At 44.2% G+C, this 23,788-nt stretch overlaps 1 protein-coding gene across 2 annotated transcripts in view; it reads right to left on the bottom strand.

The window, feature by feature from the left end:
* RABAC1 (Rab acceptor 1) overlaps positions 1–23,788 on the bottom strand; it is a 273,689-nt gene that overhangs the window by 104,673 nt on the left and 145,228 nt on the right. For both annotated transcript variants that reach the window (XM_069640925.1, XM_069640926.1), the window contains exon 4: positions 17,543–17,640. In XM_069640925.1, coding sequence (XP_069497026.1) covers positions 17,543–17,640 — 98 coding nt within the window. The remainder of the gene's footprint in view (positions 1–17,542; positions 17,641–23,788) is intronic.

The following is a 23,788-nucleotide window of genomic DNA, read 5'->3' as shown; positions in this document are numbered from 1 at the left end:
ATTCAGGTGCCAAGGGGCAACCTTGCTTGAGCCCGATTGTCGTGGGGATTGTTTCAGATAGGAGCCCCGCTTTGATTAGCTTCACTTTAATTGATGTATTTGTATGTAATTCTTTTATATTGTATAATATTTCTTCCGGGCATTTTCAGTTTTCTCCACATCCCCTCTCTATCTACTGTGTCGAAAGCCTTAGATAGATCTATAAAGGCCATATAGATTTTCACCTCTTTATTTGTAAGGGTTCGTGCTTTCAGTAGATTTAGAATAAAGATGTTTAGCGGAGTACCTAGCCCTTTTACAAAGCCTGATTGACACTCATCTTTGTGGCCAGCTTGCGTTGCCCACTTAGACAGGGATTTTAGTAATATAGTGGCAAACATTTTTCCTGCCACGTCTAATAGGGCGATGGGCCTGTAGTTTTCTGGGTCAGTTCTTAACCCCTTTTTGAAGATTAGCACCACAACACTCGTTTTCCAGGAGTTCGGTATTTTTCCTGATTGCAGAATATATTTAAAAAGTTGATTTAGTATTTTTGCCCATTCCACTGGGTCCTTTTTCAATCCTTCGTTTGTCAGACCATCTGGGCCTGGAGCTCTAGAGTTCTTTAATTTTTTTATAAGTTCTTCTAGCGTCTCTCTGTCAATGTTCAGTGAGCTTTCATCTGTTCTTCCTGGGTTCCATTTGTTTGTTGTAGGTCCTTGTATCATTTGTCTTTGTTCAAAGTGTGCTTGCCATTGCTTCCCTGAGACTGGATTAGATGTTAGGGCATCTTGTGAGGTCTCCTTCCTGTTTATCAAAGCCCACGTTTCTGCAGAGTTTCTCTTACAGATTGTTTTAATCGTGGCCTGCAAATCATAGTTTAACATTGACTTCTTATGCATTTTTATCCAGTTATGAAACGTTTGTTTTAATTTCCTTTTTTCCTCCGTTATGTTCATCTTGGGTGAGTCTTTTAGCTGTTTTAATTCTTTCCTCAAGGTTCTTTTTTTTGCTAACACCGCTAGGTCGTATACATGCCTATGTGTCATTGTAGGTTTTGCGCTGCCGGACTTACTATTGATGTGAATTTTTTTTAGTAGCGGCGTATAATCGATAGTTTGCATCACTGGCTTTGACTGGAGATCACTGATCATTGTTGATAGATTCTCATTCAATTTTGGCAGTTTCGCTGGATTCACTCTCATTCGGTTTCTCCCTGAATTAGTTTCTAGTTGGAATGGGTATTTTTCCTGTTCCCTTTTCGGTGAAGGCCTTAAACATGTGAGCTTGACCATAGGCCTTAAACATGTGAGCTTGACCGGGTTATGGTCACTTGACTGTGTGGTTTTTACCTCAAGTTTTTGAATAACTGTTGATAAATTGGTTGTGGTAGTGACGTAATCTAGGATCGCTTCGGTTTTCAGGCCTCTCCACATTGATTTCCCCGGGATGTCACCTACCGTGATTCCATTTAAGATTATACAATCTCTTGAATGCATGGTAGCCCTCCAGTTTGCTCCTCTTTTTTGTTTCATTGTCGCCCCTTTGGGTAGGTTTTCTAATGGATTGTTGTTTTCATCCAGACAGGTACAATTCAAATCGCCCACCAGTATTATCCAAAGATCCTGCCATTTTACCGACAGATTGTCAATTACTTTCGCCACTTGTTTCGGTACGAAATTACTTTCCTTTGATCCTGGCAACCAGTAAATGTTTATCAGCAGTATGTGCTGCAGATGGTAATCATCTAGGCTCACAGGTGTTTCCATGACTAGGGCTTGAATGTATGGTGTCAAGTTCATTGAATAAATCACGTTCCAATTTAGATCCTTTTATATTGCTATCAGCAGTCCAGCCATGGGTCTGCCTCTTTCCCCTTTCTTTGCTGGATTTATGTTTACTGTGTAGCCTTCTATTAGGGGAGTTTCTCTCAGCCACGTTTCTTGCAAACATAATATGTCTGGCATGTTTTTTCCAAATTCATTTTTTGTTAGGTGGTTGAAACCCCTTGTATTCCATGTGCCGAGAGTCCAAGTTTCCTTTTGCCCCTTTTTTTTTCAGGCCCTATAGGGTCTTCATTTTTCCTGCTGCCAAGTTAGCCAACCAAACCCATCTCTCCCGTTCTTCATCATGTTGTTTAATTACTTGAGATTGTTTCATAGTTTTTTTATGCGTTTCATATGCCTCTTGAAATCGAACTTTCTTAGCGTTTATTTCTTGTTCGGCACGATCCAAGTCCCCTTCCTTGTTGTTATTTTCTGTTAGCTTAAATCCCATATTCCATAATGTCCTCTTTTCTGATATTAGTTGGTCAATAACTTGTGAGCAGGTTAAAACTCGTGTTCTATCCGTATACATTTCATCGGGAAATTCAATCAGGGATATATCACTGGAGCTAATTATTCTCAAAGTCGGTATGTGATGAAGTAGTCTCAGTACGTTTGCCCGATTTAATTTAAGACCATCATTTAAATGTTCTAATCTTTCCAAGAGTAAGCCGCTACCCTTTTTTTCAGGGATTAGCTTTCGTTTTGGTAGTCTCAAAGGACTAATCAAGAATTCTTCTTTCCCCAAGTTGTTGTCGCTTTCCTCTAGGGTGCAGTCCTTGATCATCAATACTGGGGCGATGTTCTTGGACTGGTTTCAGAGCTGTAATATTGGATTTTTTGGCGTAATACTTGGTCCTCCTAGCGCCATTGCTTTAGACCTTTTCTTTTGGCCGACCTCCCCGTTAAAACCTAATAGTTTATTTGCGGGTCCCAACTCATTTGTGGTGTTCAACATGTTTGAAACTTCAGGATTTTTTAAATTCAGCTTTGGGTTTCATTTTCCACAAGTTGTTTTTTTAATTTTGATTGTTCAAACTGTTGAATCTCTAGTAATTCTTCGTTTGGTTGTTTACATTCTTCTTCTTTTGAGTCGCTAGAAGTAGAGTCATTTTCATCCGAGATGGAATATGTGGACATGTTCATTAACTCCGTCTCCGAGTCATCGGTTGTTACTGCTTCCTCCTCATCTTTTTTCGTTAAGTGCCGGGTGTTATCTTTTTTTTGATTATAGGTAATTTGATTACCTACCACTGTCACTATTTCCTTCGGAACCGTCAAACATTTGAAAAAAGTTTTACTTTAGTTTGATTTTCGTTCCCTCGGAAGCTCTTGATTTTTTTGTTTTTTTTGTTTTTTTAGCTACTTGTGCTGTTTGCATGAGCCTAGTTTTCTGTTCCTTAGTGGAGGATTTCACCTTTGATTGTGCTAAGGCGTTCTCCACCGTCTGATTCAAGTTCTTTTTTTTGAAAATTTCGCACACTTTTGGATTCTGAATATCAACCGGAAATGAATCTATTTCACTTCCTGGTTGTAAAACATCTAAGATTGAAGTTTGTATTTGTTGACCAATCTTGATGTTCTGTGTTACTTTTTCTTGTTGGATGTTTTTCAATTCCTCCCTTTCAGGTGTCACTGTACCAGTAAGTGAGGTAGTTTTGGAGATGTTCTGCATCACGTATTTTTGTTCCATTCTTTCGTTCTCATCCGTTCTGCACTGGAGAAGAAGTTTTGTTCGTCCTACCTTCCATTCATGATGTAATGTGCACAGTCGAATTTCTCAGGTCCTTTAAGTTCTGCTCTTCGATTACTTTTTGGGAATAATCTTCAGATTTTTCTTCGTTTAGATTTTTTTCAATTTGTGGTTGTGTTTTTGGTAATTCCTTCAAGTGTATTGTGGAACAATCGAAGCCTCCAAGTGATTCTCTTGTTGGATTTTTCCACCGATTTTCTTTCTCTTTCATTATCGGCTCTAGTATAGTATGCAGCATATCCGAGATTCTTTGCTCCACGTTTTGCATGTTTTTTGGTAATGCCGTAATGAATCCTTCCATAAATATTGTTTTTGTATGTACCATTGCTAACAAAGTCGTATGATCTTTTAACGTATCCATTGCATCTTCATGTAACTTCATGTAGGGGGCCAATATTGCTGCCATTGTTGTTATCATGAAGTGGTCTTTTTCTCGTTTTTCTTACGATTGCCCAGTTTTTGGGTCCAGGTCGGCCCTCTTATTACAGGGTTCGTCTATCGGTGGTGGGGCTATCAAATCAGGCTCCTGACCCTTATCTGTTTGATTTGCCTGGTTTTTCGTTCCCCCATCCGTTATTTGTGTTGCCATCTCTGCTGTCTGATGTTCATTCTCAGTTACACCTGAGTTTTCCAACAATAGGGCATCGGGAATTTCATTTGACGTACAATTTTTCGTAGATTTTTTTTGAGGGCATAACTTGGAGTACTTTTGTCCCAGTTTAATAGCGATTGTTTCCCAAAGAAGTGTTTGTTTCTATCTTGGGCGTCCCCCGAGGATAACGTTCGAGGTTTCCAGATCTGTGTATCTAATGAAGTCCATTCTAATTGACTTCGAAGTATTTGTTTTATCTTTTGTTGCACTCTGGTCGCCATTGGTCTTTTTGTCCAGTGGTTTATCAGTGGCATTAGGTTCTGTTGGTGGGTTTCCTTCCAATAATTGATTTACTTCATTTTCCTTAAATGCAATTCCTACTGGTTCATTTAGGCTTACTTCGATTGCGCCTAATGGGTTTACAAGGGCATCGTCCTTTAAGTATTCATCCTTTCTTTAGTTCTGGATAGTGAATATTTGTGTCAAGGGCTTCGTTTAAATTGGCTAGGCAGAGTCCTCTTCCTTCCCCAGTGTCAGCCGTACTTCCCTGGAGCTTTTGGAGCAGTTCTGGCTCGCTCCTGTCTTCTAGCGCATTGATCGTATGCTTGCCAATTAGGGTTACTACTCTCAGGCCTGGGTTTTTTTAAATTATTGTCCGGGTAGAGGCTCAGCCCTGTTCTCTTACCGATCTTCACCTCTATCAGGAACGGTACGGGCATTTCCCCCTTGTTCAGATCTTCAATGTCTGATGTGGAAGGTCCTGGGTGAGATACCTGAAAAGCCTCATTGTCATTGGATGATCGAATGTTTTCCATATTCTCCTTTATTAATGATTGGGCCTCTTGTGTATCAGCCTGTAAAAGATCACGAGTTAGCTGTTGTGGAGTAGCAGTGATGTTGATATGGCCCGTTGGAGTCAGACAATCCGGTCGGATTATCATTACTCAGGTAAAATGTTGCTCTTTTCCTAGAATAGTTTGGAGGCTCTCCAAGTTGATGACTGTTATGTCTTATTTACGATTGATTTATTTTGGTCTAACTACTTTTGTATGTTTATGTCCTTAGTGTAGTATGTTCTCTTCCGGGAGAAGGATCAAAGGGGTCACGCCCCAACAGTCTCCCTCCCCAAAAGGACTACGCCAGTAGTGACCAATAGATAAGAGGTCTCTCCGTAGCGCACTTGAGCAAAAACACGTTAATTATTTAGGCTACGCCTGCAGGGGTCAAGTACTCAAATTTTGTCCCGCATAGATCTCTTAAAGGTACTCACGGTTGATACCAGTTGCAAGCTTTTAGCGGTTGTAGCACCTGCGATTTTTTGTCTTATTGGAGATCGCCGTCCGACCATCCACCCAGCCAAACAGCTCCAAACAGCAGCGCCCTTGTCCTCGCAGCGGGCTTAACACCGCAAGGGTGCCGCCGAGTGTTTTTGAAGAGCCGCACTTGCGGGTGGGGGTGGCCAGGCGGCAGGGTCTGCACACGGGAAGCACAAGCACAATTTTAAAGAATAAATGCAGCGTTTAGGATCTGCACCGCATACAGGTCCAGGAGTAATTGACTTGTATTTCCAATCTGTTCAGATCCCTTCTCGTGTACTAGAGGTGTGGGTCTGATTGATGGTTTAGAAACAGATATTCATTCATCCCTGGACTACTGGTGCCCCGGAAGTTGATTTGTCACAGGGGGGTGCCCTCCACAGCTCTGGAGCGACTTTCTGGAATAAGGTAAGCAATAAATCCCCATAGCTCCCAACAACAGTAAGTTAGGTTTGAAGAAAATGTTTGTGGTGGATGCTCCACAGTGTTGCAGCTCAGGACCCCACCTCCGGATTGCTTGGTCCAATGACTGAAGGCAGGACGATGGACGGGATCTTTCAGCAAAGACTTGGATGGATTCGGCCTTTCCACGATGATGCACTCGGAATGGGCAGCAGGTCCCCTGGTATTGGGGTTCCGCAGCTCTGGAACTCACAGGACCTCGGGAGATGGCTCAAAACTAAGTTTGTTTTGGGGTTGGTTGTTCCACTGAAAATGAGATCAGGACAGCAGTGATTGCTTCACAGTGTTGCAAAGGGTCGGCACATGTCTCTGGTCGTCTTCTTTGGTTACTTCAGCTTCCAGTGGTTGACTTGCTTTTCAATCCAGGAGCCTGACCTTTTATACAGTTCCAGCACACACTCCTCTGCAATCTTCCTCAGCAGTTTACAGAAAGAGGCGTTAGGCTGTCCAATCAGGACAGCCTGACAAAACCCCCCCACCCCCCGGTGAGAGCTGGTCCCTTTCAGGCACGCTAGCAGACAGAGGATATGAGGTTGGAACATTTCTCCCCCACTTCTTGCCTGCCCAGACACATTTTGGAGCCTAGGCAGGGACACCCAAGTGTTCCACCAAAGACAAAATACACACAGGCCTCCCCTCCCAGAATGGTATAAGCAGGGCTGACAAAGAACACCCACGCTAGTAATGGCAAAAAAAGAAAAGAAGGGAGGCCCCAAGTAAGTACTCAATTAAGTTAATTATAAAAAATCAAAAAAAAAATAAATAAATAAAAAAAAAAAAATCGCAAGATTAAAAGCAAAAGACTTAAGCAGTCATTTACCAATATAAATTTTGTTTGGTACTAACTTACCTTTTGTGGTGCATGTGACATATGGAAAACTTGAACTTTTGTTTAACGGAGTAGAGGAATGTTTTCTCCTCTTTATTTCCATATTCATGCAACATACGTGCGTGTTTAAGCTACAAATGGACATAGGGCGCCGAGGCATTTGAGTTGGTTTCCACAAAGTTCCTCATACCCTTTCAACAATATAAGTAAATGCTTTGCAATATTTTCTCAGAGGCCTAACACTTTAAAAGTCCATCCCTTTCAGTAGTGTAAAACAGGTAAGGCACAGCACAGCTGTAGAAAGTTCAAATGTTCCAGATGACGTCTTCAGTTGCAAGTAAGTAATTTATTAAGAAAAAAGGGTCAGGGCCTTTGTGGAAGACTCCCTGGAGCACACATGCGTTGGGCTTGGGCGAATTCACAAACACACGAAACAGCACTCCAGCAACACAGGAGCAGCTAAACAACTCTAGGCTAGTTTTACCTCGAGTCCCACAGTACCTTATGAAGAAGTTGCAGCACAACGCCTCTACAATCCAGCAGCAGGAGACACTGTCACCGGAATTCTTGACCAGGCAGACGAAATAAGGGACACTGGAATGGACTGCGGAGCAGCAGTCGAGGAAAGATGATTCCACCAAAGGATTCATCATTTCTTCTCGTGGCTCTGTGGTTCTGGCAGCCTTTTCAGGATACCAGATGAGGAATGGTTGGCATTGGATTGATTTGCCTCGCTTTGTCGGTCCAACACTCTAGTGAGGGGGCTTCACGGAGTGGAATCTTACCTCTGGGAGGTCCAGAAGGAGTCCACCAAAGTGTTGCGGGGATTCGATCTTCAGATCATGATATGCTGCACCATGGTTACAGGTCCCAGGGGCGGTTTGCAGCCCAGCAAGGTTGCATGCTCCTCGTGGGGTGGTTCAAAATGCAGGATGCCTCAATACCGATTGGTCCCACCAGTCCAATGGAGAGAGTCCTCTTCAGATTTCTCCTGATGCATGGAAGGGGGGAGGGGTTGCATAGCAGCTTTTACTCCAATTATATGCGGTCGTCTGGAGTTGGCTGCGATTGTCTCTCCTCTTCTTCCCAGCCTTTTATCCAGGAACCCAGCCAATCAGCACCCAAGCACCATTCAAACTCTGGGTGGTGGCTGTCCTTTCAGCGCAGCCAGCCCCCGCAGCCCCATCCCCCCCCCAATCTCCCTCCCAGTTGGAATTGGTTCCAGGCAGGCACACCAGACGACAAAGAACAGCAGAGTTTCAGACTCCTTCCCCATTTCCTGTTTTCACAGACAAGTTGAAGCCTTAGCTGGCTTCACAAAGGATTCCTGCTGAAGACAAAAGTCAAACCAGGACCTCCCGCACCTAGCACGGAAGAAGGAACAAGCAAGGAAAAGCAAAAGAGAAATTGGCAAAAAAGAAATACAGCAACGATTTTGGTCAATGGTGACCATTCTGTGCATGGCGGAAGTGCAGCCGAGGTGTAAACAAAAAAAACCAAAACAAAAAGAATAATCACAAAAGTAGGTAGGATGAAACCACTGCCACCAGCCATTCAGCTTTGCTTGTCACTGTAACTAAAATGTTTCAAAGCAGTGAGAAAGGGGATACTGTGTAACCCCTCAGCACTCCACATAAGGTTGGTTGTGCTGATCTCACAATATAAAAGTTTTGAAGGATACTAAATATCCCCCCCTGCCCTTGGGAACACAAGTTCTAACAGGGAAAACAGCATTAAATAAAAAAAGGGAAGCCAAAAGGGTTCCTAGCTACACTGCACAGAGGGTGCAGTGTGCAGCAAAAGGCAAAAGACAGATGCAATAAAAAAAAGTATTTCCCCAAGAAAGAGAGTTACCAAAAGAAGACATGCATTACTTACCGTAAAAGCATTTCTGATGGTTGTATCTGCTTAGATTCACATGCTGTGCATAGTCCGACATCCAGTGGTCACTGCAGAGTATTGCATCTTGTTTTTCGAAAGTCGAAAAGGGGAAGTCGACATAGGCGTGTCTGTAATACTATCCCTATAGTGACGTGTAGTGTACCCAAAATCCCTCACGCGTCGAGGTCGCTCTGTTTGTATTTTTTTGTTCCAGCCATGAGGGAGCCTTATGACTAACGTGAGTGAGCACAGAAAAGAGATAGAAATAAGACGTCTATGTTCCATCGATCCGAGCGGGGAGGAAGGGTGGGCGCATGTGAATCTAAGCAGATACAACCATCAGAAATGCTTTTACGGTAAGTAATGCATGTCTTCTGATATTTGTTAATCTGCTTAGAATCACATGCTGTGCATAGACTAGCAAGCACTACCCGGAGTTGGAGGTGGGTTGTGAGAAGGAACAGTAGTGAAAAAATGTCTTAGTACTGCTTGTCCCACCTGAGAATCAGACCTAGAATGAGTGTCTAGGCAATAGTGTTTTGTAAAGGGGTGTACAGAACTCCAGGTTGCCGCTTTGCAAATGGACTCTGGAGGAACATTTGCAATGAACGCTATGGACGAACCAGTGCCTCGAGTAGAGTGTGCTCTAGGCTTGAAGGGCAGTTCTCTCTTGGCAAGAGAGAAACAGAGTGATGCACTGGACAATCCATCTAGATATAGTGGATTTGGAGACTGCATCTCCTTCTCTTCCTGCCGCCACTGAGAAAGAACTGATTAGTCTTTCTCAGTGGTCTAGTTCTTTCCATATAAAACATGACCGCTCTGCGCACATCAAGTGTGTGCAGGCTCTTTTCTCCCAAGTTTGAACGTCGGTAGTTCTGTAGACTGGTTGACATGGAATTTTGAAATGAACTTCGGCTCAAACCTAGGGTGTGTGCGTACCACCTTACCTTTGTGAACTGTTACAAAGGGATCTAGTATAGAGAGTGTTTGTAGTTCACTCACTCTCCTAATGGAGGTGATAGCTATCAAGAAGCAGTCTTAAGAGTGAGATCTTTAAGGGTTACTTTATGCATGGGCTCGAAGGGGGAGCCCATTAGCCTGGTTAGAACAACATTTAGGTCCCATCCGGAAGCTGGGTGAGCTATAGGAGGGTGAATTCTTTTCACTCCCTCCATGAAGGCTTTAATAACTGGAACGTTCCACCATGACACCTTATGTTGAGACATAGTGTAGGTGGAGAGTGCAGCTAAGTGAACTTTAATAGAATTAAAGACTAAACCGGAGTCCAATAAGTGGGTTAGGTATAGAACAATCTGTGTGGGAGAGCAGTCAACGGGGTTGATGCTCTTTGACTTACACCAGATGATGAACCGTTTCCACTTGCTAGAGTAGCAGTAACGAGTGTTCGGTTTCCTTGCTTCTCTGAGAACGTCCATGCATCTCTGTGGGAGCTGCAAATGTCCAAATTCTATGACCTCAGGAGCCAGGCTGCCAAGTTCAGGGTCTGTGGGCAGGGTAGTTTCACTGGAGGAGACAGTGACATGTCCATCAGATGACCGAACCAGGGTTGGCGGGCCCACATGGGGGCCACCAGTATCATGGTAACTGGTTCCTGGTGCACTATCTTGTTGAGAAGGGGAGTAGGAGGGGGGAAAGTGTAGACAAATTTCCCTGACCATGTTATCCAGAGACCGTTCCCCTTGGAGCGGTACTGGGGGTACCTGGAGGTGTAATCTTGGCATTGGGTGTTCTCCAGACTTGCGAACAGGTCGATCTCTGGGAAGCCCCATTCTACGGAAACGTTGGAGACGATGTCTTTGTGTAGTCACCATTCGTACTCTGCGGGCAGAGGAAAGTCTCTGGACAGTCCTGGAGAGTGAGTGCCCCCTTGCTTGTTCAAGGTGCTGTCTGTGAGGATCAGCACTGTTTTCCCTTTTAGGTCTGTCTGGGAAGCCTTCAGTGCTTTGAAGATCGCCAGCAGTTACAGCAAGTTTATGTGTTTGGACACCACACTCGAAGCTCAAACTGCATGTGCAGTCTGATGGGATAGGTGAGCCCCCCCATCCTGTGAGTGATGCGTCTGTGGTTAGAGTCGCTTCCACTGCGGGGTGGCGAAAGGTTTCCCCAACACAAGGTTTTCCTTCGACCACCATCGCAGCGAGAGAACCAAGGCCTGCAAGACCACCACTAGATCGTCCTATTGTCCGCTGGCCTGACACCACTGGCTGTTGAGCCACTCTTGCATTGGGCGCATGCGCAGGCGCGCGTGAGGTACCAAATAAATACATGACGCCATCATACCTAGCAATCAGATGGCCTTGAGTACCGTCACCTCTCAACCGGCTACATATTGAGGGATCTGAAACAGCATGTTTTGAACCCTCTCTTTGGAGGGGAAGAAGAGGCCGTCCTTTGTTCGAATTAGAGCCCTTAGGAATTGCTGGACTTGGCTGGGGTTTAGACTTGACTTCTTCTCGTTGATGGAGAAGCCCAGGTGGAACAAAAGGTCTACAGTATTTTGGGTATTTGAGAAGCAAGTTTCGTAAGAATCCCCTGTTATGAGCCAGTCGTCGAGGTAAGGGTAGACCGGAATGGACCACCTGCGAAGGTGTGCCGCTGCCACTGCCAGTACCTTCGTGAATACCCTTGGCGCTGAGGCTATGCCGAAGGGTAGCACTTTGAACTGATAGTGTTTATCCTCTGTCATGAACCTGAGGTATTTTCTGTGCGCTGGCAACATTGAAATATGAAAGTATGCATCTTTCATGTCCAGTGTTTCCATGTAATCCCCCTGTGTGAGCAGGGGGATTACCTCCTGCAAAGTCACCATACGAAATTTCAGAGGTTTCATGAATTTGTTCGCTGGGCGCAGATCTAATAAAGGGCGCATCATTAAATCCTTTTTGGGTACAAGGAAGAACACTGAATAAATACACTCCATTACCTGCGATAGAGGCACAACCTCTATTGCTCCTTTTTCCAGCAGCAGTTCGACTTCCTGAAGAAGGATGGAGAGGTGTTCCGGTAATAGGCGTCTTCCCGTTGGGGGTCTGAAAGTTGGGGGATCGACTGAATTCGATGCAGTAACCATGGGCTATTGTTGACAGTAGCCAGCGGTCTGTGGTAATTCCCTCCCATGCTTGCAGGAATGATGTCAACCGGCCCCCGACCGGAGATGCATGGGAGGGGACCCGAACTTTCGGGCTATTTGGTGTTGGTAGCCGGGGAGCCTCTGGGAGTGGAGCCCCGACCTCTTCCCTTGCCACGACGTTGTCCTCTTTGAGCATACTGTCCACTGGTTCCCTGAGGGGAGGACCAGTTGCCGGCTGAGGTGTATTGTTGTTGATTCTGTCGTTGGCCACGAAAAAAGCGCCTGTTGCCATAACCTCGCTTCTTAGGAGGTCTTGTGATTTGGTCCACGGTCTTTAGAGTTTCGTGGTCCTTCTTAGCCGCTTCCAGTGCGTCATCAACCGCCTTGCCAAACAAGTTTGAGTCTTCGAGGGGTTTGTTGATGAGGGACGCTTGTGTTTCTGGCTTGAAACCTAAGTTTCTGAGCCAAGCATGCTGCTTAAGAAGTGCACCCTGGACTAGTGAACGACCAGCTGTCTCTGCAGCATCGAAGTTGTTCTTGATGATGCTTTGGTTTACCCGAGTACCTTCTGTCACAGTGGCTAATAAGCGTGTTCGCAAGGGCTCAGGGGCTTCTTGTAGGCCTTCGCGCAACAGTCCCCATTGGGAATCGGTATAGCTAGCCAACAAAGTTGTATTGTTGGCAATACGCGTGGCAAAAGCTGCTGAGGATGTAATCCTCTTTCCTAAGGCATAAAGCTTCTTCCCCTCTTTGTCCGGGGGTGCTTCGCCAGTAGATGGCGGAACCCCCACCCTTTTCCTCGTGGTGGTTACTACCAGGGAATCAGGTATGGAATGACCCCGAATATACAAGGGACCAGAAGGTGAGGGGCGAAAGAGCTTCTCGATTCTTGGATTGACATCTCTAACCAATGCAGGTGTAGATAGAGAGGGAACGAGGCGTCTCTTAACTGAGGCAAGAAGGGGTATGGCTTGGCTAGCAGGCGGTTTTTCCTTAATTCTCTCAACAAAATCTACTTCTGGGGTAGTCTCCCTCCCCTGTGTAAATTTCAAAATGTGCTGCTGCCTTGCGTAGAACTGCATTAAAAGTGGGTTGATCATCCACAGGCGAAGGATCTCTGACCAGTGTGGTCTGAGGAGAAGGCAGATCTAAAACATCAGGGTCTGTAGACACCCCTGGTGACTGCCAAGGCTGTGGTTCACATATGTCTGGGTCTTCCTCAAAGTCCCCTACAGAGTCTTGTAGATCCTCAGTATTTAGGAATTCTTCCTCTTCCTGAAAATGTGGATCCTCTTCAGTGAGGTCATATGTATCAATTTCTTCCTCAAGTGGGTCAAAAAGTCTTGGGAATTTGGTCCTAGGGACTTCAGGGAGCACCTCCCTTGGCCTTTTGGGTGCAATGTGTTCAGAGGTGGACACAAACCTATCTAGCCTGTCCATACATGATTCAAATATTTCCCTGGTCCACTGGGATAACGCTGAACGGTCTAGTGGCGGAAAGGCTTGCTCCTCCGCCTCTAGGTGTCGAGATCTCTCCCATAGCGTGGAGGATCTACCCCCGACGCCCTCTGAGAACCCTTCTCGCGGGCCCGGCACTGGGGACATATCTCTGGGTTTTCCCTTCGACGTGGGGGGAGGTTCCGGTGCACCCTCTGTAGATTTCGGCGTCTCTCTGACCTTCTGAACGGGCCTTGGTGACTCCTTCACCAGCCGTTTCTGCAAGTCTTTGGAGACTATTCTAGCTATGCTTTCCACAGCTAGTTTCTCCGTCGAGGGCTGGTAGTGACTAGTTTTCGGCAGAGCCGGAACCTTACCATCGACAGATGCCTTCTTACGAGGCATTTCGACTGGCGTTTTGATGGTAGCGCCCTTAGTTGAATACGGCCCAGTCGCTAGGCGCAAATGCGGCTGCGGGGAGGGCTGGCGACCCTTACAGTCGGCGGAGGCTGCCAGTTGATTCGGCATCTCCATTGGCGCTGGAGCCTTCTTCGATTTACTCAACACATGGCTGTGGGTTGTGTGTTTAGTGCCTTATTCGTGTGCGTCAGCGTCGCCGGGGTGTACATCCCCATAAGTAGGGCCGGAGCCGAGCTTTTCGGGGCCGGGGACAGACCCGATGGAGGGGGAGTGCTCCATTGAGAGGTCAACAACCTCCGTTACGGAGGTAGCGTTATCACTATCCCCCTCGTCACTCGGCGGCGGCCGCGGGTGAGAAATCAGCCTTCAACATGCCGTAGCCTGCCCACCTTTTGACCCTGTGTTCCTTCAAAGTCTTTGGACAAAGGAGTTTACAGGCCGCAGGACGGGCCTCGTTGTGGTCGAGGGGTAAGCAGCGGTTACACCGCTTATGCTTGTCCTTCCACGGAAATTTGCTGTTACAAGGGCAAAATCTAAAAGGCGTCCTCTCCATAGCTGAGAATGAAATCAGTGATAACGACTAGGAAGGAAAGGGGGGAGAAAGGGAAAGGCATTCTATGAGAAACAGAAATGTCCACAACAACCCCCACTCTCCCTACTGTGTAGGCCGGCGAGGCCGGGCCACGTGTTCGGCAGCGCCAATAAGATCGCCTCTGTCGAAAACCACCGCCGAAGATCTTGATTCGGCAGAGAAGTTGAATGGCCGTCGAAAGAGGGCTGGAAGTGGTTGAATTAAACAATAACTGACAAATCGACCAAGGGTCAAATAAATGGTAAATGGCAATGGGCCTCATTACGAGTCCGGCGATAACCGAGGCGGTAAAACCGCCTGGTTACCGCCGGACTCGTATTACCATTCCGCCTCCGTGATTCCCGGAATTACCGGGGGATTACAACCCCGGTTTTCCGGGAATCACGGAGGCGGAATGGTGTTAATCCCCATTCCCATTGAGTCCTGTGGGACTCAATGGGAATGGGGATCATGGAAACACCGGCAGCATCTCGTAATGCTGCCGGTGTTTCCTCGTCCGCCTGCAGGCGGGCGGTGTTAAACCCGCCAGGTCAGACCTGGCGGAAACATCACCTCCCGCCTGCAGGAGTTGTGATCGACCGGCATGGAAACAACGGTGGCGGCGGGTTTACCGCCACCGTTGTTTCCATACCGGGCAATTTGTAATGAGGCCCAATGTCTCTTACGAGCTCCGCATAAGGCGACCAGTATTCTGGGCGGAAAAAAGCAATCTAAACAGAGGGACCTCGACACGTGAGGGATTTTGGGTACACTACATGTCACTATAGGGATAGTATTACAGACACGCCTATGTCGACGTCCCCTTTTTGACTTTCGAAAAACAAGATGCAATACTCTGCAGTGACCACTGGATGTCGGACTATGCACAGCATGTGATTCTAAGCAGATTAACAAACATCAGAAACAAAGTATCCCAAAACATAGGGTAAAAGAATGAGCTAGCAAGTGTGAAAAAACTTGCCACTCACTCAGCGGAAGAGACCAAAAATCATAAATCCAGCAAAAAGTGCTGAGGGGCTCGCATGTGGAGGAGATTACGGATAAAAATGAAAATCTACCCAAACGCCCTCACAGACAACTGGCCCCCAAACCATCACACCTCTTCATCCTCTATCCATTCTTTCTAGTGCTAGTAGCCTTACAGGCCTCGGGAGAAGTCATTACCACTTGGGATAACGACCCTGTCACAAATTACGACCAAAGTCCTTAAATCTATAATATGCCATTACTACTTCATTGTGATTATAATGCTTTCTATCCCTCCCCTTTGCCTTTCTCAAGTGAATGGTTTAAATGTTCCTAATTTTCTGCTAGTCTTTTTAAAACCACGTAGATGGTCCTACCTCATTTGATTTCACTATTCTATGGTTTGCAGAACTTTTAATCAAGTAATAGGTAAAGTAAGTCTTTTCTTACTTTGAATCTTGCCTACAAGGTAAACTGAAAGTAATGCGTACATTCCATTGTGCCCACCCAACAGGTTGCTTCCTCGACTAAAGAAGCAGATCTCACTTTACAGATTCCCTCTTGCTTTGCAGTGAAGAATGTCAGGCAACGTCTCAAACTTTAGCCACTCACACCACCCGCTTTAGAGTCCTTCATAGATTCAACATGCTTTAAATACTTCCACAAACTAAGGCAAGCAAACTGGGAGTACTCCGGCGTGGAGAGAGGAAAAGAAGTTACCAGCATGTACCACCAGATCTTCTATGATGGTGTATTTTAGACTCAATTGCTCCTACATAGTTGCCAACAAGGAAAGAATGTGCTCCAATGCTCAGGATTCTTCAATTTTGTAAAGGGACTGTTCGCTACACAATTAACTATTCTTCATCCCTAAACCCCAGCATTTACCTCTTTCACAGTAGCCAGGCCCTCTGTCCTACCCCATTTCCCTGCCCCCAAGCCAATGTTCATGTGGCCAAGAAGGTCAGACAACTATATTTGTACTCTGCCCAGCATCTGTGATCAAGTGACCTACTAGTTGTAAATAGCCATGAAAACTTGCATAGTCTCATACTGGCACTACACAGAAGGCTAGCCAGACGCTACTGCTGGTGAATTCAGAGCTTCAGATGGAAACTGCGAGTGGTGCGATGGAGAGCTCTGTGCAGATAAAAAGGTCAGTAGAAAGCTGAACTTCCAAGTAATCGGCTCTTTCAGAATAAGCACACATTTTTTCAAGAGGAATTGTGGGACAAGTGTGTGGAAGGAATAGAGGATCTTGCGTCACATGAATTGTTAAATACATTTGCCAGCAAGATAACTCAGTGGACTATTCACAGATCTGGTAGTAGTAGCGTTTGGGCACTAGGTTTTAGAATCCACTTGCGCTCCACGTCATAGTTATTGGAGGTGTGATTTTTAGCTAGTCTGATGCAAGGTCACGGGTTGAGAAGGTGTTGCGCACACCCATTGGAAATAGAGTTCGTTTGTACTTGACTACTCTGCGCTTGGCAATAATTTAATACTCTGTATATCCTTGTTGGTGGTGGTTTGTGTATATTGTTCTTTATTAAAATGATTGGTGGTCAGCCGACATGTTTCGACCTCGAAGGGTCTTTATCAAGGCTAGTGTGGTATAATATGTCCGGTCATGGGTGGTTGAGAATCCTGTTAGTCCATCAGGAACAGAACACAAGATCACCTCCAGGCTCAACAGCCAGACCACAGCCCATCCAGGAGACACCAAACAGTCCAACAGGATTCCCATTCACTGATCTGCATGGATTTATAAGCATTCATCTTGAATAGATCACTAAACTGAATACATAGGAATTGGGTGATAACATTTATAAGTGAAGCCTAAGGATAGTTCATTTGGTAGTGTCTGCCAACTAATTATTAGTTGATATAGACTTAGACCCAGGGAGGGTCATTATGAAGAGATAATTCCTTGCCTGCTAAGGTATGGCCCAAGGCAAAGCAGAGGGCCATATGTTGAGGAAAGGTAGTTATCCCAACAGAGAATGATCTCTCCCTCAGTTTGTAAGGCTTTTAACAAATCAGAGTAATAACAATATAGATTTTGGAGTTGTGGGGGTGTAGTAAAAAAACAGTTTAATAGCGAGTAAAGTTAGTAAATTAAATACTTTGTTTTCTAGTATTGAAAAAACATGATTGTCTTTGTAAGGTAAACTTGATTAAACAATAGCAGTTTTCACATAATCACGCATTGGGTTTCATATATATCATTTTTTCATCTTTTTCTTACTTTGATGTAATTCTGATTGGCTGAAAGGAGATCAATAATGAGCTCCATAATGAGCTCTATGATATAGATTCCTTTTTATAGGCCTACCTCTGATGCACAGCCTGCCGCCCTTGCACTCCTGGGAGACTGATTCATGACAATACTTACCGAACAAGATCATCTTGGATTGCTGAGTTCTAAGGTAGATGATATAGCAGGCACCAAAAAAGATGGCCAGAGCGATGAGCAGCATGGGGGATGTGATACTGCAAAGAAAAGAGGAGAACACTTAACAACATGGCATACTGTAAAGAGAAGGTACAATGATAATGCTGAAGCGAGTGCAATAGTGCAGGGTCGGGGTCAGTGTGTGAGGAGGATGTGATACAGTAAATAGAAAAACGGTAAGAGGTGGAGATGAGAGCACTGAAGGGGAGCAGTACACACAGGGTGAGATGTTTTAAAGAGAAAGCAGTATGGGTAGACTACCGGGAGAAAATGAGTGCATGAAGAACAGTGACACTTAAAGGAAGACATTGCGGGAGGAGAAATACCCACTGAGGTCGGATGGATAAACCATTTACTCATTAAACACAGCAGAGCTATTTCAGGCCACTAACGAGTTCATCACCATTACAATGAAACCAACAAATGGCATCAAACAACACTATTGACAGACTATGAGAAAGCTTGCTCTACTCGGGAACAACCTACAATCTCCACCATTTCTTCCTACTCAAAATACATAAGGCATATGACATACAGCCAGAGGTAAGACCAATTGTGAGTGGATGGGGGTGGCTGACGGATAACAGGTCTATATTGACCTGATTTTGAGACATGAAAGAAATTAGATTCATATGGGAGACACACCATCCAGGTTTTAGACAACAAACTGGCAACAATGGATGTAAATGCCCTGTATACATCAATAGACCATAATTTGGCACTGAAAACAATGAGTAATTTGTTTTAACAGCAAATCAGCCTAATTTCTTCAAATTGAAATGTTGAAAGAATTTCTCGGCTTCGCATTAGAACACAACATATTCCTATTCAATTAGACTATCTATAGATAAACGAAGGGGGTAGCCACGGGGGCATGTTACACGCCATCACTGGCAAACCTATTCATAGGTAAACATGAATATACACATTTGTTTACATATGCCAAAGCTACACAAATGGATGAGATACATTGATGTTTTGTTAATATGGAATGGCACGGAGGGTGAGGTAATTGAATGTAATCGATATCTGAACCACAACAATTTCAGTATAGAGCCAACATTATAGAAAAGTACGGAACACATTACTTTCTTGGATATTAATATCAATTGTAAATTTAAAATATATACCAGAACGTTTAGGGAAAAAAATAGGTATCCAGTAATATTATCCCCATATATATGGTTGCCATACATAATATTGCCGGGAATTAGTATTGGCGACATTATATATGGTCACCGTATATATGGGGTCAAGGGGAACGGGGGTGTGGACCGCATGTTCCATTTGATAATGTCCCTGCAAAAAAAATGCCATTTATTGGGTACTTTTTTGCCAGGCGACATTTTTGCAGTGACATCACATGGAATCAATTCTGAAATTTGTCATAAGGGGAATGTGACTGAACATATCCGCAAGGGAAAAATTGCATTAAGGACACTAGCTATCGAGAGGAATGTTCAATAATTAAAACAAGATTTTTAGAAAGAGGTTACTCCCTGAAAAACATTAGGGAAAGGAAAAGGAAAGCAGACAATACTGATAAAATACAACTGCTCATTCCTAAATCTCAGTTAGCAAATGATGAGACTAGGATGATCACTAGATTATCAAGAGACAATTTCATCATACAAAAGATTTTTTTAGAAAACATTGGCATATTAAACTCTTGGATGAGGATCTCAGAAATGAGATCTCTGAACAAAACGAAATTGAATCCTAGTTTCACGTAAAATAAGAAGTGGAAGGTACATGCAAGCATACTCACTGGACTTCCAGTGAGAGACTTATAAATGTTTGAATTTCACAATGTGCAAACAAGCTTTGAATAATGAATTGTTACCAAAGATAATCAAAAGCTATGCATACAAGATCTAATCAATTGTCGCACGAAATTTGTGATGTCTATAAATCATATGAGCGTGCAACAAACTATATGTGGGCTCAACTATTCGAGAACTGAGATTCGGAATAAGGGAACATGTGAATGCGGTCATCATCTGATAGATTACCCCTACAGGACCACTGGCTTGAGGATTATCAAATGGACAATAAAGAACAAATCAAGTTCATCGGTATCAATTACACCCCGAATGACTACCAATGATGACCAATTGGGAGATCAGGAAAGAATCCAAAGACAAGAGGAAGCAAAAGTAATCTGCACTCTCAGAAGTATGATGAATAGTCCCAACACCGATAATGAGATGCAGGTTTTGCTGTTTGTTTATTTATTTATAATGCATTCCAGACCCAAAGGTTACCGGGCGCAGCAAAAAAGTATATGCAAAGCTTACAATGTTACATGAATAAAATTTACAATTAATAAAATTTACAGTATTGAATAAAATGTACAATATTACATAAATGTATACTTACAAACTTACAGTGTGTTAAGTAGTTACCATGTACACTCAGAAATGTGCAGGGGTATACATACAATGTTAAAACAGTTATAGGTATAATGAAGGTAGCTGATAGTCTATGTGCAATTGAGAGAGGTTAGGCGTACAGTGGAGTGGCATCATATACAGTGTCTAGGCATTGTTAGCATTAATGTGTTTAATGAGGTTCCTTCTGAGGTGTGAGAAAGGTTGGTCTGCTCTTAGGTTAGGTGGCAAAGTGTTCCACAGGTTGGCAGCTCTCACAGGGAAGCTAGTACCACCAATTTTGGCAAGTCTGAATCTGGGTACTACCAGGCAGTTGGAATTAGCAATTCTTGTAGGTCTATTGGACGTTTTTCTTTTTATTTTGTCCGTCAAGTAACTGGGGGCAGCATTGTTGAGAGCCTTATGAGTCAAGGAGATCATTTTTAGATGGATTTTATTGTCGGTAGAGAGCCATTTGTGTTGCCGCTGTAACAGCCTGTGCATGTACAAATGTATAAGTATGATATGCATACGACAGGACAGTAATATGAATAACACTGGAATGCTTTCCCATGCTGCTATTAGGTGCAATAGAATGTAAAAGAAAATAGTAGTCTAGGGACCTCCATTTATCTCAGTTGGTAAAATGTTTTAATAGAAAATAGTAGTCTAGGGACCTCCATTTATCTCAGTTGGTAAAATGTTTTTTTAAGTGCCAAGCATTAAACGATAAAATCAGTATTAAGCAGCAAAAACAAGATCTACATACGGCATTAAAAAAATTGCAAAGCTAAAACAGAGTTCATAACGGCATTGTCGTTCCCAGAGGTCATCACGGTTCCCAACTCTTGGATTCCAATGTGTTGTTTGCTTGCTTATCATATACTCTTACATTACATGAAACAAAATACTCAGGAGTATGTATTTACCATGTATGTTTATAATTGAGAAGAAGGGTTTTTTGTTTAGGAAGAACTAAACAAATATAACTATAAACATTTTTTTTTTACAAAGCATGACACAATGCAGTATCATGAGAACTCAAACCCTAAACATACTCTATATAGGCACCATGCAACAGTGATTTAATCACATCATCCGATTCGTAGATTCAAATGGAAGGTTTGCCTGTACCATTAAATGTTCCCATGTAATGTCTAGTAACATGAATTAACCATGCAGGGAATTTTCCTTGGTTCACCAAGCTCCTAATGCAGGAACGTTGATATCTTACGATAAGAACACTTAACGAAATACAATTGGAACTGTAAAAACAGTTCTCAAAATTGAGTCACATAATCGTGATGACATTACGGATTATGGAATTAAAATAGTAGGCCTGCCCAGTGTCATTACTGTTAGAGAGAATTTTAGTTCTCAATTCCTTCCACCTTACAGATCCCCAGCTCTTTTGCTGGGCTTAGGACTTTAATTTTAACTCCTAAATGAGTGGGACCTTTTTTTCACTCGCTCGTGTGTTTTTCCATGATTTGGATTTTGCGTTTTCACTGTTTTTGGAGTTTGACAAACTCGATAGGCATCTGCTTTTTGCATGGTGACAGACACAGAATCTTCAATACAGTGTCAAGTCCTTTGGATTTCTCTTAAGGTTTAAATACCTTTTCTTGGGTGAACTACCGTTCCCAAGAAATATTAAGGTTAAATTAATCTTACTTACCTTCTCTTTGTAGGTCCAGCACACACCATCTTATTTGGAGTGCTGGGGGGTTACTTAGTAGCCCCTTATCCTACTTTCTCATGTAAACATTTTTGTTACCCTCACTACTTTAAATGGCCGGTGGCAGTGGTTTACTTTTTACTACCATTGTGCTTTTCTACCGCAGGTTGAACCCTCAGCTGCAGTACAGCACCCATGGGTATCCATTTTGTCAAAATGGCCCCTGTGTCTTTTTTTCCATCATTTTCTGCTTGTGTGGTCTTTCTTGGCTTTTACTCTGTGCGTTGAGACCAGATTTGAGCCCCTTGTGTGTTTTGCCTTTGGCGGGTCTCAGCCCGGAAGCTGGGTGTCTGGAAGGGCAGGAAGCGAGGAAGGTTCCCAAATCTCCCCTGTCCTTTGTCTCTAGGCATTCCTGAATGAAACCAGTCATGATTGGCCGGCTGGCTGTGCATAGGAAAACTTGCTTAAAAGGCAAGGGTTGTGGGACTAAAGGCAGAGTCGAACACTGGAAGAAACATTCGAAGAAACCGTGAAGAGAAGCCTGCTTCAACCTTGTGGACATTCTATTGCCCAGTGAAGCCCTGCTGCTGTGCTGACCTCCTTTTTCACCTCGAGAGAGAAACTGACGCAACAACTTCTCCCCTTGGGTTAGTGGGACCAACAAACCTCGAGACGAACTCCACTTTGCGCAATCCCCGACTTGCTGTGCCTCTCCGTTGCTGCAGAAGCCTAATGCCAGGGGTCGAGTGTGCATAGTTTGGTGCAACGTCTGCCGCAGAACGAATCCGGAAAAAAGCTCCAGGAGCCTCCTAAGCACGCTCCAAAAGCAGGAAATCCTGATCCAGAGTCCCTCACCAGAAAGCTGAAACCACAAAGTGCTGCTGAATCGAAAAGAGCCCATAGCTGCAGAGTATTGCCGCAGGAGCCCTCCAAACATCCTCCCTCTTATGCCCACGACTGAGGCTCAGGAGCCAGGGTCTGCATAGCTGTAGCAAGACAGAATCCAGCTGGACCACACTTCTAACCAGAGGTACTGTTTGGGGGTACTTAGCTTCTTGCCGCCTTAAGTCGTGCCGTCTCACTTGAGATTTGCACTTGCTTAACTTTATGAGTGGTTTACAACTCACGTTTGCACAGACCTAACAGCTGGTGTGTGTTCAGTGATTTCCTTTTGAAAAATCTGACTTTGTGAAAGACTAAGAAGTACATGAGAACTATTGACTTTGTCCGAATAACTTTGGCTGTCTTGGCTCCCTAAAGGCACTCTTCCAAATCCATTGACTTTGGCATTGTTTGTCCCCTCCACAGGTTGTAGCTTGTTGAATATTTTTACTGATGGGAAAGGCTTACCTAGACTTCATTGGAGGATTCAGTTGTCCTCACCTTTAAGAAATTGGTTCTAACCTTTTTATTTTCCTCAACCCTTTCTTTCTGCAACCCAGAGTCTATAAAGTATATCGGTGTGCTATATAAATGCAATATCGGTGTGCTATATAAATGCAAATACTATCCTTGTAATTGAAGTCACTCCAGGGTTAATAGAAGAACAAGTTACTCTCTTACCTGGTAACGTTCTTTCGATGGGATGGTCCGACGACGTATTCCATATCTATGATAGTAATCACCACAGCTGTGCTGCTTCGGAAATTCTTTCAGCGTCTGCGTCCTGCGTCGATGAGCCGCCCTCGAGGACCTCCTACAACGGCCGACGTCACTGGATGTTATAAGTAGGACGCACGATGCCCGCAGCCTCAGTTGTAGTTTTTTCCCAGAACGTGTGGCACCAGTCTTCTTCCAGTCTGACCACACAAAGCCTTGCGGAAACGTAAGCTGCAATCGCATAAGAAATTCTGTAGCCGGGAAGGCAGGGAGGGAGCGATATGGAATACGTCGTCGGACCATCCCATCGAAAGAATGTTACCAGGTAAGAGTGTAACTTGTTCTTCGAGGGGATTGGGTCCTCCGACGTATTTCATATCTATGACAGACTCCCAAAGCAGTACCAATGCAAGGAGGTGGGAAAGGAATTTAGAATACAGAAATTTAGAATGCCCAATCAAATTGCGGAGCAAAGGACAGCCTTGCCAAAGGCCAGATCCTGCCCACGGATGAAATCGAGGGAGTAGTGACGTACAAAAG

The sequence above is a fragment of the Ambystoma mexicanum genome, chromosome 1q, assembly GCF_040938575.1.
Source record: "Ambystoma mexicanum isolate Mex_15411 chromosome 1q, UKY_AmexF1_1, whole genome shotgun sequence".
NCBI classification, from domain to species: Eukaryota; Metazoa; Chordata; class Amphibia; order Caudata; family Ambystomatidae; genus Ambystoma; species Ambystoma mexicanum.
Note: the sequence above shows the minus strand (reverse complement) of the source record. Positions and strands in the feature narration are given on the sequence as shown.